Source organism: Gopherus evgoodei, chromosome 23 (genome assembly GCF_007399415.2).
Source record: "Gopherus evgoodei ecotype Sinaloan lineage chromosome 23, rGopEvg1_v1.p, whole genome shotgun sequence".
Classification (NCBI taxonomy): domain Eukaryota; kingdom Metazoa; phylum Chordata; order Testudines; family Testudinidae; genus Gopherus; species Gopherus evgoodei.
In genome coordinates, this window is record NC_044344.1 from 1,350,043 (window position 1) to 1,364,567 (window position 14,525).

Here is a 14,525-nt window from a genome sequence, read left to right on the forward strand (position 1 = left end):
TAGAGCGTCCCCGCACACGGTGTCACGCCGACGGCTCACCATGTGGTGTCAGCAGCATCTCACCACGGCGCATCGCCACACGATGTCACACCAACATCTCACCACGGTGCACCAATGTATCACCATGGTGCATCACCACACGATGTCACACCAACATCTCACCACGGTGCCCCAATGTATCACCATGGCGCATTGCCACACGATGTCACACCAACATCTCACCACGGTGCACCAATGTATCACCATGGCGCATCGCCACACAATGTCACACCAACATCTCACCACGGTGCACCAATGTGTAACCATGGCGCATCGCCACACGATGTCACACCAACATCTCACCACGGTGCACCAATGTATCACCATGGCGTATCGCCACACAATGTCACACCAACATCTCACCATGGTGCACCAACGTATCACCATGTCAGATCACGATACGATGTCACACCAACATCTCACCATGGTGCACCAATGTATCACCATGGCGCATCGCCACACGATGTCACACCAACATCTCACCACGGTGCACCAATGTATCACCATGGTGCATCGCCACACGATGTCACACCAACATATCACCACGGTGCACCAATGTATCACCGTGGCACATCACCACACGATGTCATACCAACATATCACCATGGCACACCAATGTATCACGATGGCGCATCACCACACGATGTCACACCAACATGTCACCACAGCGCACCAACATATCACCATGTCAGATCACGATACGATGTCACACCAACATATAGTGCACCAATGTATCACCATGGCGCATCACCGCACGATGTCACACCAACATATCACCACAGCGCACCAACGTATCACCGTGTCAGATTATGATACGATGTCACACCAACATTACTCTGATTGGCTGCAGATTGCCCACCACTGCCCTATTCCCTTTGACGGACAAGAATAAAACCCAATACAGCAACTCCATACCCTCTAGGTCTGCTTCTCTTTTCATGCACAGTTATATCAAACAGGTGTCATCCTACTGCAGTCAATGAAGCCCACTGGTGACAGTGAGAGGATAATCAGGCTTGTTGTTTTGAATCCAAGCGATAAAGGGAGTGTGTTTCAGTGGAGATGCAATTCCATCCAGCAACAGCCACATTAATCTCCACACAGAGATTTGCATAATGTGGAAATCTGACATACAAGAAACTTCCCTCCAAGTAAGAGTTCATAATGTCCTCTGCTGCTAGACTGTTAAATGGAAACATGATTTCCTAGGAAGGAAGCCAAGCCCCACAAATGAAATTAACTTAGTTAAAATACACGTAGCTGCTAAAAACATATTCTTCTTATTGACAGAGTCTTTTGGTAAACATTGGCTCTTTATTCCAGTTAAAAAGTTTAAGTTTGAGTTTAAAGAGGGGCTTTGGCACTACGGAAAATGTCAGATCTAATCATGGAACTGTTGACTCTTTACCTGCTTTTGTTAATTCCTTGGCATTTGTGCTAATTGCCACAGAAAGTAATTGATTCCAGTGGGTGAATTTGGTGCACACTTCATCCTGAAGCAAGTCACAAAATATGCATAGCTCTACTTATATGCAGCCACTCTGGGGAGGAAACCATTAGTTGCCACACTCTGCAACAGTAGGGGTAGAAAGGAGTATAGGCAGGAAGTCAAACATTACCGGAGGCTGGAAAGAGGTGTAATTCAACAGACATTGTGGAGGGACATATCACCTCCTCAATGCTGCTTTCCTGACCCCCAGAAGATATACTGGAGCAAAATCCAGCTTCTCTGGTTAGAGTTCAGTGCCAAGATACCAGATCAGTCCTTCCCTATCATCCTGTGCTTGTAGCTGACTCTGTATGAAAGGGAGCCTTGTGTATATTGTAGCCCCTTGTTTTGCCTCAATTTGCACCCTGTACGGTGCAGCGTCTCCACTTCTCATTTTTTATAAATCGTTTCTTTTTGTTTAAATCGCCTGACTGGGTTGTGCGCAGCAAAGCGGAGCTGTACATCTCCCAGGCAGCCTGTCAAGGTGCTGAGTTCTGTGTCAGGGAGATAAATTATACTATTATTAATTATGATGCAAATGATGGGAGTGCCTAGGAGCCCGAGGCATGGCCCGGAACCCCATTGTACTCAGAGTTGCATAAAGACAGAACAGAAAGCTGACTCCTGCCCCAAAGAACTGCCGATCTACGGGTAAAACAAGAGCCAACAAATGGCTGCAGACAGATGGGGGAGCGGAAGAAAACAGTGAGATAAGATTGTCAGCATGATAGGCAGCAGTCTCAGCCCACCAGTGGCCTAAGCTAATACATACAGCACATGTGAGTGGGACTGGGGCCTCATTTTATAGAAAAGGCAGAAGCATTACAATGGCAAGGCTCTAGTTTTCATTTGTATCCAGGTATCTGACATAATCCCTCCAATGGCCCTGGGAAGATGGAGAGAGCTGGGAGAATCAAATACTAGAATGGACCGATTTGTGCTGTTGAAATGCACTACACTGAAGGCAGCCCAGGAGACAGGACTGCATGTTTCCATGGAACAGAGACAGCAGCAGCTGCAGAAGTCCATGTCCCTTCCACCCCCAGTTACGGCCAGCCGATTTACCTCCTCCCTTTATCCAGAGGCTCCCCTGGGGAGGAAAGGGTAATTTATTCTTCACTTAGGCCTGGTCTACACTACGCGTTTAGCGATTTTAGCAGCGTTAAACTGATGTAATGCCGCACCCGTCCACACTACGAGGCCCTTTATATAGATATAAAGAGCTCTTTAAATCGGGTTCTGTACTCCTCCCCGACGAGAGGAGTAGTGCTAAAATCGGTATTACCATATCGGATTAGAGTTAGTGTGACCACAAATCGACGGTATTGGCCTCCGGGCGGTATCCCACAATGCATCACTGTGACCGCTCTGGACAGCAGTCAGAACTCGGATGCACTGGCCAGGTAGACAGGAAAAGCCCCGCGAACGTTTGAATTTCATTTCCTGTTTGGCCAGCATGGAGCTCTGATCAGCACAGGTGACCACGCAGAGCTCAACAGCACAGGCAGCAATGCAGTCTGCTGAGAATTGAAGAAGAGCTCCAGCATGGACTGCACGGGAGGTACTGGATCTGATCGCTATATGGGGAGAGGATTCAGTGCTAACAGAACTCCGTTCCAAAAGACGAAATGAGAAAACATTTGAAAAAATTTCCAAGGCTATGGTGGGAAAAGGCCACAGCAGGGACTCGGTGCAGTGCAGAGTGAAAGCGAAGGAGCTCAGACAAGCCTACCAGAAAACCAAAGCAGCAAACGGAAGATCCGGGTCAGGGCCAAAAACCTGCTGCTTCTACTCTGAGCTGCATGCAATTCTAGGGGGCTGCGCCACCGCTACCCCCCCGTCCGTGGATTCCGAGGTGGGGGTTGTAATCTCAACCATGGCTGAGGATTCTGCGGACGGGGAAGATGAGGAGGAGGAAGAGGAGGACGAGCTTGCAGAGAGCACACAGCACTCCGTTAGCCCCAACAGCCAGGAGCTTTTTGTGACCCAGACGGAATTACCCTCCCAGCCCTCACAAGCCACTAGCCCAGACAGTGAAGCCATGGAAGCGACTTCTGGTGAATGCACCTTTGTAAATATAAAACATGGTTTAAAAGCAAGCGTTTTTTAATGATTGATTTGCCATGAGGGCTTGGGATGCATTCACGGCCAGTAAAGTTGCTGGAAAAGTTTGTTAACATGTCTGGGGATGGAGCAGAAATCCTCCAGGGACATCTCCATGAAGCACTCCTGAAGGTACTCCAAAAGCCTTTGCAGAAGGTTTCTGGGCAAGGCAGCTTTGTTCCGTCCACCATGGTAGGACACTTTACCACGCCATGCATGTAGCAAGTAATCAGGTATCATTGCATGACAAAGCATAGCTGCGTATGGTCCCGGTGATTGCTGGCATTCAAGAAACATCTGTTCCTTATCTCGCTGTGTTATCCTCAGGAGAGTGATATTGTTCATGGTAACCTGGCTGAAATTCAGGAATTTAAGTAAGGGGACAGAGATGGCCATTCCTACTGGGCTGTTTGCCTGTTGCTGAAAAGAAATTCTTCCTTGCACGTAGGCAAGCGGGAGGATGAAAATATTGCTGAGCTTTTTCGCGTTTGGCTATCAAGGATCTTCCCTGATACTAGCCACGCGGTGGGGGGGGGGGAGGGGGAAGGGGGATGATTAGTAGTGATCTTCCATGATACCAGCCATGTGGTGGGGGGAGGGGTAAAGTGATCATCCCACAGAATTGGAGTGGGGGGTGGCTTCTGCTGCTGCATGTTAACAGGAAAGAAGCATCACTGAACAGGATTTGCTTGGTTTTTGGGAAAGGAGGGCACTGTGTCTATGAAGGCTGCAGAAGCCGAAAGACAATGGCTTACCATGGCCGCATGCAAGCTGAATTCTGATACCCGGGCCTGCGTCTGTGAGATCTGTAACACCAGAGCTGCAGGTACTCAATATTAAGATGCAAAATGCGACATTGTAGTGAAATCACATGTGCTATGTAAGGTGAATAGTGTTGTTCACTGTGAAAGAGCATAACCATTGTTCTGTAAAATGTATCTTTTAAAATACTTCTCTCCCTTTTTTCCCTCCCTCATGCAGCTGCACATTTTTCAAGTCTCCCTACTCCATCCCAAAGGCTAGCTCAGATAAGGCAGAGGAAAAAGAAGACGCGAGACGAAATGTTCTCGGAAATAATGGAAGTGACCCGCAATGAAAGAGCTCATCTGAATGAGTGGAAAGACGTGGTATCAAGTTACAGGAAAGATGCCAGTGAACGTGAGGACAGGAGGGACGCTCGAGATGAGAGGTGGTGCCAGGAAGATCAGAGGTGTAGGCAGGAAGATATGCGGTGGCGGGATGCAACACTGGGGCTGCTGCGAGATCAAACTGACATCCTCCGACGTCTGGTGGAACTTCAGGAACAGCAGCAGGGTTACAGAGTGCTGCTGCAGCCCCTGTGTAACCACCCTTACCACTCACCATGTTCCTTATCTTCCTCACCCAGACGTGTAAGAACACGTGGGGGAAGGCTTCGTGCACCCGCCCACTCCACTCCCGTGGATAACCCAACCAAAAGGCTGTCATTACATTGAAATGTTTTTAGTAGCCTTTTCCTTCCCTTCTATCCTCCTCCCAAACCACACCTGGGATACCTTGTCATTTCTCTCCCTCTTTTTATAATGACCTTTTAACAAAGAATATATGATATTTAAATGATAGTGACTTTATTTCCTTAAGCAAGCTGTAATCGAAAGGGAAGGGTGGGTTGCTTACAGGGAATGAGTCAATCAAGGGGGGAGGGTCATCAAGGGGAAACAAACACAACAGTTACACCGTACCCTGGCCTGTGATGAAACTCGTTTTCAAAGCTTCTCTGATGCGCACCGCTTCCTGGTGTGCTCTTTTAATCGCCCTGGTGTCTGGCTGCGTGTAATCAGTGGCCAGGTGATTTGCCTCAGCCTCCCACCCCACCATAAAGATCTCCCCCTTACTCTCACACAGATTGTGGAGCACACAGCAAGCAGCAATAACAAAGGGGACATTGGTTTGGCTGAGGTCTGAGCGAGTCAGTAATGTGCGCCAATGCACCTTTAAACAGCCAAATGCACATTCTTCCACCATCCTGCACTTGCTCAGCCTGTAGTTGAACAACTCTTGACTACTGTCCAGGCTGCCTGTGTATGGCTTCATGAGCCATGGCATCAAGGGGTAGGCTGGGTCCCCCAGGATAACTACAGGCATTTCAACATCCCCCACTGTTATTTTCTGGTCTGGGAAGTAATTCCCTTGCTGCAGCCGTTTAAACAGACTAGTTTTCCTAAAGACGCGAGCGTCATGAACCCTTCCTGGCTATCCCACGTGGATGTTGGTGAAACGTCCTTTGTGATCCACCAGTGCTTGCAGCATCATTGAAAATACCCCTTGCGGTTTATGTAGTGGGTGCCCTGGTGCTCCGGTGCCAAGATAGGGATATGGGTTCCATCTGTTGCCCCCCCACAGTTAGGGAATCCCATTGCTGCAAAGTTATCCACTAGGACCTGCACGTTTCCCAGAGTCACAACCTTTCGTAGCAGCAGCTTAATGATTGCTTTGGCTTCTCGCAACACAGCAGTCCCCACTGTAGATTTTCCCACTCCAAATTAATTCCCGACGAACAGGTAGCTGTCTGGCTTTGCAAGCTTCCAGAGGGCTATTGCCACTCGCTTCTCAGCTGTGAGGGCTGCTCTCATCTTGGTATTATGGCGTTTTAGGGCAGGGGAAAGCAAGTCACAAAGTTCCATGAAAGTGCCCTTACGCATGCGAAAGTTTCGCAGCCACTGCGAATTGTCCCACACCTGCAAAACTATGCAGTCCCACCAGTTTGTGCTTGTTTCCCGGGCCCAAAATCGGCATTCAATAGCTAGAACCTGCCCCATTACCAGCAGGCTCTCCAAAGTGCAGGGGCCCGCAGTTTGAGAGAATTCTGTGTCCATGTCCTCATCACTCCCGTCGCTGTGCTGCCGTAGCCGCCTCCTCCTCCTCACCTGGCTTTGCAGGTCCCTGTTCAGCATAGACTGCACGAGAATGCACGAGGTGTTTACAACGTCCACGATTGTGGTATTGATCTGAGCAGGGTCCATGCTTGCCATGGTATGGCGTCTGCACAGTTCACCCAGGAAAAAAGGTGCGAAATGGTTGTCTGCTGCTTTCAGGGAGGGGGGGTGAGGCTGTACTCAGAACCAACCGCGACAATGATTTTTGCCCCATCAGGCACTGGGATCTCAACCCAGAATTCCAAGGGGCGGGGGAGACTGCGGGAACTATGGGATAGCTACAGGATAGTACCCACAGTGCAACGCTCTAGAAATTGACGCTAGCCTCGGACCATGGACGCACACCGCCGAATTAATGTGCCTAGTGTGGCCGCGTGCACTCGACTTTATACAATCTGTTTTACAAAACCAGTTTATGTAAAATCGGAATAATCCCGTAGTGTAGACGTACCCTCAGAGACTAACAAATTTATTTCAGCATAAGCTTTCGTGAGCTACAGCTCACTTCTTCGGATGCATAGAATGGAACACACAGACAGGAGATATTTATACATACAGAGAACATGAAAAGGTGGAAGTACGCATACCAACTGGAAGAGTCCAATCAATTGAGATGAGCTGTCATCAGCAGGAGAAAAAAAACTTTTGAAGTGATAATTAAGATGACCCATAGAAGGTGTGAGGAGAACTTAACATAGGGAAATAGATTCAATAAGTGTAATGACCCAACTGTTCCCAGTCTCTGTTTCAGCCTGAGTTAATTGTATCTAATTTGCATATTAATTCCAGTTCAGCAGTCTCTCTTTGGAGTCTGTTTTTGAAGTTTTTTTATTGCAAAATTGCCACTTTCAAGTCTGTCAGTGAGTGGTTAGAGAGGTTGAAGTGTTCTCCCACTGGTTTTTGAATGTTATGATTCCTGATGTCAGATTTGTGTCCATTTATTCTTTTGCGTAGAGACTGTCTTGTTTGGCCAATGTACATGGCAGAGGGGCATTGCTGGCACATGATGGCATATATCACGTTGGTAGATGTGCAGGTGAACGAGCCCCTGATGGCGTGGCTGATGTGATTATGTCCTATGATGGTGTCACTTGAATAGATATGTGGACAGAGCTGGCATCTGGCTTTGTTGCAAGGATAGGTTCCTGGGTTAGTGTTTATGAATCTATTTCCCTATGTTAAGTTCTCCTCACACCTTCTATGGGTCATCTTAATTATCACTTCAAAAGGTTTTTTTCTCCTGCTGACGATAGCTCATCTCAGTTGATTGGACTCTTCCTGTTGGTATGCATACTTCCACCTTTTCACGTTCTCTGTATGTATAAATATCTCCTGTCTGTGTGTTCCATTCTATGCATCCGAAGAAGTGAGCTGTAGCCCACGAAAGCTCATGCTGAAATAAATGTGTTAGTCACAAAGGTGCCACAAGTACTCCTGTTCTTTTTGTGAATACAGACTAAGACGGCTGCTACTCTGAAACCTGTCATTATTCTCCACTGCCCACTCAGTCCTTAGCCTTGTTACTTCAGCTACCAACAAGAGAAGCAAATGTGCCAATTGCAATTGGGTTTTTTGTATGTGGCCATTTGTCCCGTACAAAGAAGCTGACACCGATTCTATACAATTAACAGGTGGGCTATAGAGAGAATCAGTCACATCCACATTCAGGTCCAAAAGAGGAAGACTCAGGTTGCCACCTATTGGGCCATCCTGGTATGTCCCTCCGAGAGGAAGCAGAGGCCATGTGCCAGGCAGCTATTCATCACATTTCAGCTCATCAGGGCATGACAGCTCCATGCAGAGCGAGTTTAGAACAGCCCACTTAGCCTGTTGTAGGAAGCAGCCAGACCAAAAATATAGACCTATACGTTTATCTTCCTGAGAGCCTTCCACCCAGCTTTATAAGTTCAACCTCGGTGCATTCAGAATTGTTATTCCCATATTACAGACAGGAAAACTGTGGCACAGAAAGGAGAAGTCACTTGGCCAAAGTCACGCAGTGAATTAATATCAGAACTAGAAAGAGACAAAGATCTGCTGATTTCCAGAGCTTTGTGTTAACAACCGCACCATGCATCCTAGAGAACAGCTCTGCTCTGAAATTGACCTCATGTGAATAACAGCTGCAGAACCACAGCGTGTGGTGGCCAAAATCCATGTGGTGTGTCTGTGTTCATGTGCATGGAGCACTGACTTATCAGCTGCAAATACTGGAAATGGGGGGGGTGTTAATCCTCAGGGAGGAGGGAAGCCAATTCACCGAGAAACGCCAGCGTATAACAAATTACACTATTTTTAGCCTGTGACATAAAAAGTGTGTTGTGGACTTCAGACAGGGCACCCAAATCTAATTCAGTACCCTGGTGTGGGTCCAGCAGCATGTCACATGACCGGGAGCACTGGGGCAGGGAAGTGCTGACGGTTGCCATAGATATCCTAGTGGATGGTAGGCTCCCCAGCTGGTACATGATGAAACAGCCAAGACTGTCCTAAGGTGGGTTTGAGACCAAGTGACTGGAACACTATGAGGGGCCCTTCTTGTTTGCCAGTCTGTGGCCAGACAGAGGGCTGACCCCCAGCTGTAGGATCCCCTCGCCTGAGACAAAAGTGAACCCCAATAATCCAAGACCCTCAATGAGAGTCCAGCTGTGACCCTCCTCCGGCTGAGCCTACCACCAGTTTCTCCTGGCCCAGCACTAGAGTTGTTGCTGCTGGGGGTTGCTTCCCTTTGGCTGGGACCAACGGTGAGCTGGTCTCAGCTGGGAGTCATCCATACAGTCCTAGGCCTTCCCCTTTGCAGCAGCCTCTTGGCTGGTAACAGGCAGGCTTCAACCACTGCTCTCAAACATTCTACCCAAGCCAGCTTGCAGATGATCCCATGGCCATAAACAAAAGCCAAGGCAATAAACAGGCGGCCTGTGAACCATTTTTGATTACTATTTAACTTGAAAGTTCCTCAGGACAGTGGCTGCTTCTCCTCTATCTTCAGCCCGGCAAGGAGCAGGATACCAGCGGATGTCATTCACCATTACCACTCATAGTCAGCTGTGTGGAAGGCACCATCTCCCCTTGGGGCAGTGCTTTTGGCACTTGTACCCTGGCGTGTGCTGGGAGCATGTATTGCGCTTACAAAGCGAGTAGCTAGATCCTGCTGATGACTAGGGGACTGCACAGCCGAGCTGGGTGGGTATGCCTGGCCAGTTCACTGCACGCTGCTGGGTTTAGATTTACTCCTTTTATTTCAACCTGCATACAGATACGAGCACAAACACAGTAGTAACTTGTCAACACTGATCTTACCTATGTACTTGCACGTGTGTGTGTCCACATGTATGTAAATAGACACAGACAGGTGTGTGCAATTCAATCTCATGAATGATTCATAGATTCATAGATTCATAGACTCTAGGACTGGAAGGGACCTCGCAAGGTCATCAAGTCCAGTCCCCTGCCCTCATGGCAGGACCAAGTACCGTCTAGACCATCCCTGATAGACATTTATCTAACCTGCTCTTAAATATCTCCAGAGATGGAGATTCCACAACCTCCGTAGGCAATTTATTCCAGTGTTTAACTACCCTGACAGTTAGGAACTGGGACATGCCACAACTAGTAAATAGGGAGTATAAGCCTCTCTAAAATAATGACAACCCGCCTGACGCAGACCTGCAAAGCAATACTAACTGGAGGCAAAGGGAGTTGAATGTTCCAGCTGAGTTCCTGTGCTCCTATGTGCAGTTGTTTCAACCTTCCTTTCATGTACACAGCTGTGCCCAGAAGGGGCTTGTTTCTGTCAAGCCGCTTCCCGGGTAGCTTACAGCAGGGTTTTGTTTTTTCCTTTCGGCCAGATTCCTTGCAGTTTTGCACAGAATGCCTTTGAACGTATGGCAAAGAAGAGGCTGTTGGGAGTTTTGGAGTTTCACATTCCTCCATGAGCCGTGCCTGGGCTCGCATGCAAAAGCCATCGCCTCCCCTCCGCTCCAACTATTTTAATCATTTCAAAAAGGGTGGGTCATCAGGCATTTGGCAGTGGCTCTTTTTCTATAGCGAAGGTGGAGTCAGCCAATGGCCTGCGAGCCTGGAAAATTTTGCAGGGCAGTTTCACTGGACAGCTTTGCAGAGCTGTGCCATTTGAATTCAAGCACACACACACACACACACAGCCACGCACTGTGCTCTCCATTTCTGGCTTGCCTCCCAGCACAGAGAGTTGAGCTAGAGCTCGGGTTCACTTTTTTCTTCTCACTCTCCTCCCAGCAGCGACAGCTTCTCCAGGCTCTGCTAGTCGGGACTCCCAAGCAAGCATGACGGACACCCCTTTGCAAATCATTGAGCAGCCTGCTCCTTCCGAGACCTCTGAGGAGCAAGCGGCCGAGGAGCCGATTAAATCAGATCAGATCAATGGCGTGATGGTGCTCACCCTTCTGGACAAGATCATCGGGGCGGTGGATCAGATCCAGCTGACCCAGACGCAGCTGGAGGAGAGGCAACAAGAGATGGATAGTGCAGTGGCCAGCATCCAGGGGGAACTGACCAAGCTCACTAAAGCACACACCACCACCAGCAACACCGTGAACAAGATGCTGGAGAAAGTACGCAAGGTGAGCGTCAACGTGAAAACCGTCCGGGAGAACCTGGAGAAGCAGGCCGGACAGATCAAGAAGCTGGAGGTCAACGAGGCGGAGCTGTTGAAGCGAAGGAACTTCAAAGTCATGATCTACCAGGTAAGGAGACATCCTGCAGCTCCTCAGGCACCGTCAGTGTGCATTTTCAGTGCTAACTGTACCACCATGATGGGTTAGAAGGATGGCGCATTGCCTCACATGGCTCCTCTACACTCATCTACCATCCAGTGTCTAAGTGTGCCATAAATAGGGCATTCCAAATCTAACAGCACTGGCTTCTTCATAAGGCAGCGGGTTTAACATAATTATTTATTGCACTTAAAAAAAATTAGTACAGGAAATTTCATAAACATGGTGAGACTGGCCCCAAACACCCCACTGCAAAAGACCAGCAGAATTTGGTTACCTAGCAGAGACTGCTGTTTAACTAAAGGAGGAACTGGGGAGGAGTATTTTAAATCGGGCATTTCAGACAGAGGATTTACTATGAGGGATGAAGTCCTTAGCACGACAAGAAGCAGTGATGTTAGTTCAGGTTTATAATATGCATCCTACAGCAATAACATGGAACAATAACTCCAGAGACATGTTTAACTTCACTCTCACAGGGGACATAGTGGAGACATTAAACAGAAAACACAGTCCGTTCCACTGAATTCATTAGCACCTCCTTTTTCCGGGATCCGCCTCTACCACAGTGCTTGTCAGATTAAATATGATCCAGTGTATGTTACCAATTCCTTCCCCAATAACCTGCAGGGCCTGGGCATTCCTGTCGCTCAGAGTCAGGGACAGGCTGCGTCTCTCTGCTGGAGGCTCAGCACCCCCACTAAGAGCTGGACTTGCCTTTAATCTTTTAATACCAAACAGGCGAACAAGCAAAAGAAAGGCAGCCACAGGTTTCCGCCTTCCCTTCCGCAGCCTTGTCTGGGTTTAGCTTCACTTTGCAGGGGAAAGCAGGAGAAAAACCCAATGGGCCAGTTAATGAGATAAGGATAGTCCGAAGCATCTGGGTTAATCATAGACTGTGTGAGGGATTCACAGAGAAATAGCCAGTGCAGCTCACAGGGAAAAGGGGAAGAAAAACCCCACCAAATCCGCAGCACTTCTTACTAGCGTAGTGTGAAAGGCGAGCTGGTCAGGCCAGGCTGAGGAATCTAGCAAGTAGCGGGACCGATATAGGTCTCTGATTCACAGCTTAAGCATTTCGAGTTCTGTCATGGAGGCTGAAACACTCACGTATATTAGGAGCATGTCAGCCACCTAACCAGATTTATAAATACATTTATCGGCAGCTCTGGGCACTGGGCCTGCACAGAGGATTAGAGCCAGCTGTGGAAAATGGTGACACAACCCCTGGGAAGGGAAGGGAGCGAAAAGGGAGGCTTGGGGAGAACACCCCCGGCAGCTGTTTTGAAGTGGTAGGGAAATGGCCAGGTCCTGATTCCTGCTGGACTGGCACTGTGAGAACCTGCTCTTTATTGTGTGCTGTTGGTTATGAGCATTGAAGATTCCTCATGCAAAATAAACAAGTCATCAGTCTCCCCTTTCCTGGGGACAAAGCTTTCATACGGGACCCAATCCTGCTTCCAGTGCAGGCAAAACTCATCTTGATTTCAATGGGTGCAGGCTCGGCCCCTGAGTTAGAATCAGCAGAGAGAGGCCATGAGGTGAGACTTTCTGTGGCTCAAAGATCTTCTCTAGAAAAAAGGCCGAATGTTTTGAAATCCAGACTGAATTAGCCAGTGTGGATTTCAGCATGAGACTCCCGAGCGTTAAAGCCCAAGGGAGATGCTCAAGGGCTGCTTCATGGAAAAGACAGCTGTGCATGGACTTAGGAAAACACACGGACTTTCATCACACTGCAGAGTTTGCACAATTCTCCCCCCTTGCCCAGAGGAAGCCGCAAGAGTAAGAGAGTGAAGGAGGTCTTGGGTCAAGGGGGGCAGCCTTGTGCCCCAACACCACTGCAGGAATGAAGCTCCTTTGTGGAGGAGAAGCCGTGCACAGTGTCCTAATTTAAAGCATGGATTGGAGAGCGAAATCCATGAGAGTCCCTGACTTGCAGTGCCTGAGAGCTAGGATGGGATGGGCAGCAATGATATTTCTATATTAGCAAACAAAGACACCCCTCTCTATTACTCCACGCTGTGTTAGGTGATCCCGTACAATGAGCATTGTGACTGCTACTAACAGACCACAGGGAACTCCCTGGAAGAGCTGGGTGTATTTTTCCAGTCCACTTTCCCTGCATACAATGGAAAAATAGCTTTGCAGTCAAGAGAGAAATTTTCACAGTGGTGTCAGCCCTTACTGTCTTTCTGGATGCTTCGGCTGTCCCATGGGGCTAGCTTCGAGCCATTCGCAAGGCAAAAATGATCATTTGTTGACACAGGAACTGATTGGTTAGTAAGGAGTATCGTTACTCTGTGCTCTGCCCTGCATTAATCATGTATCATTTATCATCCGCTGGGCAGTAACCGGGGCTGGATGGTTCTGAAGCTGCGGTTAATAGGCAGTGCTAACAACATATGCCCTGGGAATGTAGGAAGAGATGATCTTGGGCTGGTTTTGGCTGGGCAGGTTTCTATTTAGGAAGTTGTGCCGCGGTGTAATTACCCATGTATAGGGCTGAGGGTCTTCAGCAGTAACGACCACAGGCTGCTGGCATGAAGGAGACTGAAACTATCAAGCTGCAGGGTCCAGTCCTGTTTACTCCTTTGAGTAGCCCTATCAAAGTCAGTGGTTCTACTCCTTTGAGTAAAGGGAGTGGGATTTGGCCCAGGGTGTGTGTGAGGCATGCCAGGATTAACACTTTTAATAAATTAATAAAAGGATGAACAATCATCTAGATATCTAAGATCCAGAGGCATTTATAACAAATCATGGAGCAGATTCCGCCCCTTTGCGTGGGCTGAGACATGCTGTTCTTGCCAGGAGCCCTGTGGATTCCAGTGGGTTTACTCATGGACTGGGCACTTCTTCGGCTATTTAGTAACAATTATTGTGTATTATTTGCTAAGCGCCAACCATGTGTAAGACACAAACATCCCAATAATAATCCCTGTCCCAGGGAGTTTACAAGGGGGAGCCTCTCTCCCAAGCCTGGCTGTAGAAAACCAGTAGTGAACAGTTACCAAGCAGTCCCCTAGTTCTCATGCTCAGCGCTTTCCAGAGTGAACACTCAACGGAGGGTTAGTCTAGATGCTGCCTTGACTAGTTTTGTGCTTCTCGGGTCTATGAACAATTCCGTTATTAACCTTTAGCTGCATTTGTGCTTTAAGAAACTGTGATGAACTTTCCTGCTCTCTTGTGGCTTCAGTAGCCAAGGGAAAGATTTCAGAGTTTGTTTTA

The 14,525-nt window shown here is 48.3% G+C and overlaps 2 protein-coding genes across 6 annotated transcripts in view; both read left to right on the forward strand.

The window, feature by feature from the left end:
* The first annotated feature begins 40 nt into the window (after window positions 1-40).
* On the forward strand, window positions 41-931 carry LOC115639220 (histidine-rich glycoprotein-like). Its single transcript, XM_030541705.1, has one exon. It carries the CDS (start codon window positions 41-43, stop codon window positions 929-931), a length of 891 nt encoding a protein of 296 aa, XP_030397565.1.
* Window positions 932-10,659: 9,728 nt separating this feature from the next.
* Window positions 10,660-14,525, forward strand: part of CAVIN1 (caveolae associated protein 1) — a 33,269-nt gene continuing 29,403 nt past the window's right edge. For all 5 annotated transcript variants that reach the window (XR_003997583.1, XR_003997584.1, XR_003997585.1 and 2 more), the window contains exon 1: window positions 10,660-11,270. Coding sequence is in view for 1 of the 5 variants with exons in the window: in XM_030541345.1 (XP_030397205.1) it covers window positions 10,851-11,270 (420 nt within the window). In the remaining 4 variants the exon portion in view is untranslated. The remainder of the gene's footprint in view (window positions 11,271-14,525) is intronic.

What these genes read in the sequence shown, in the direction of transcription:
- LOC115639220 (XM_030541705.1), top strand. Translation starts at nt 41, where the DNA reads ATGTGGTGTCAGCAGCATCTCACCACGGCGCATCGCCACACGATGTCA.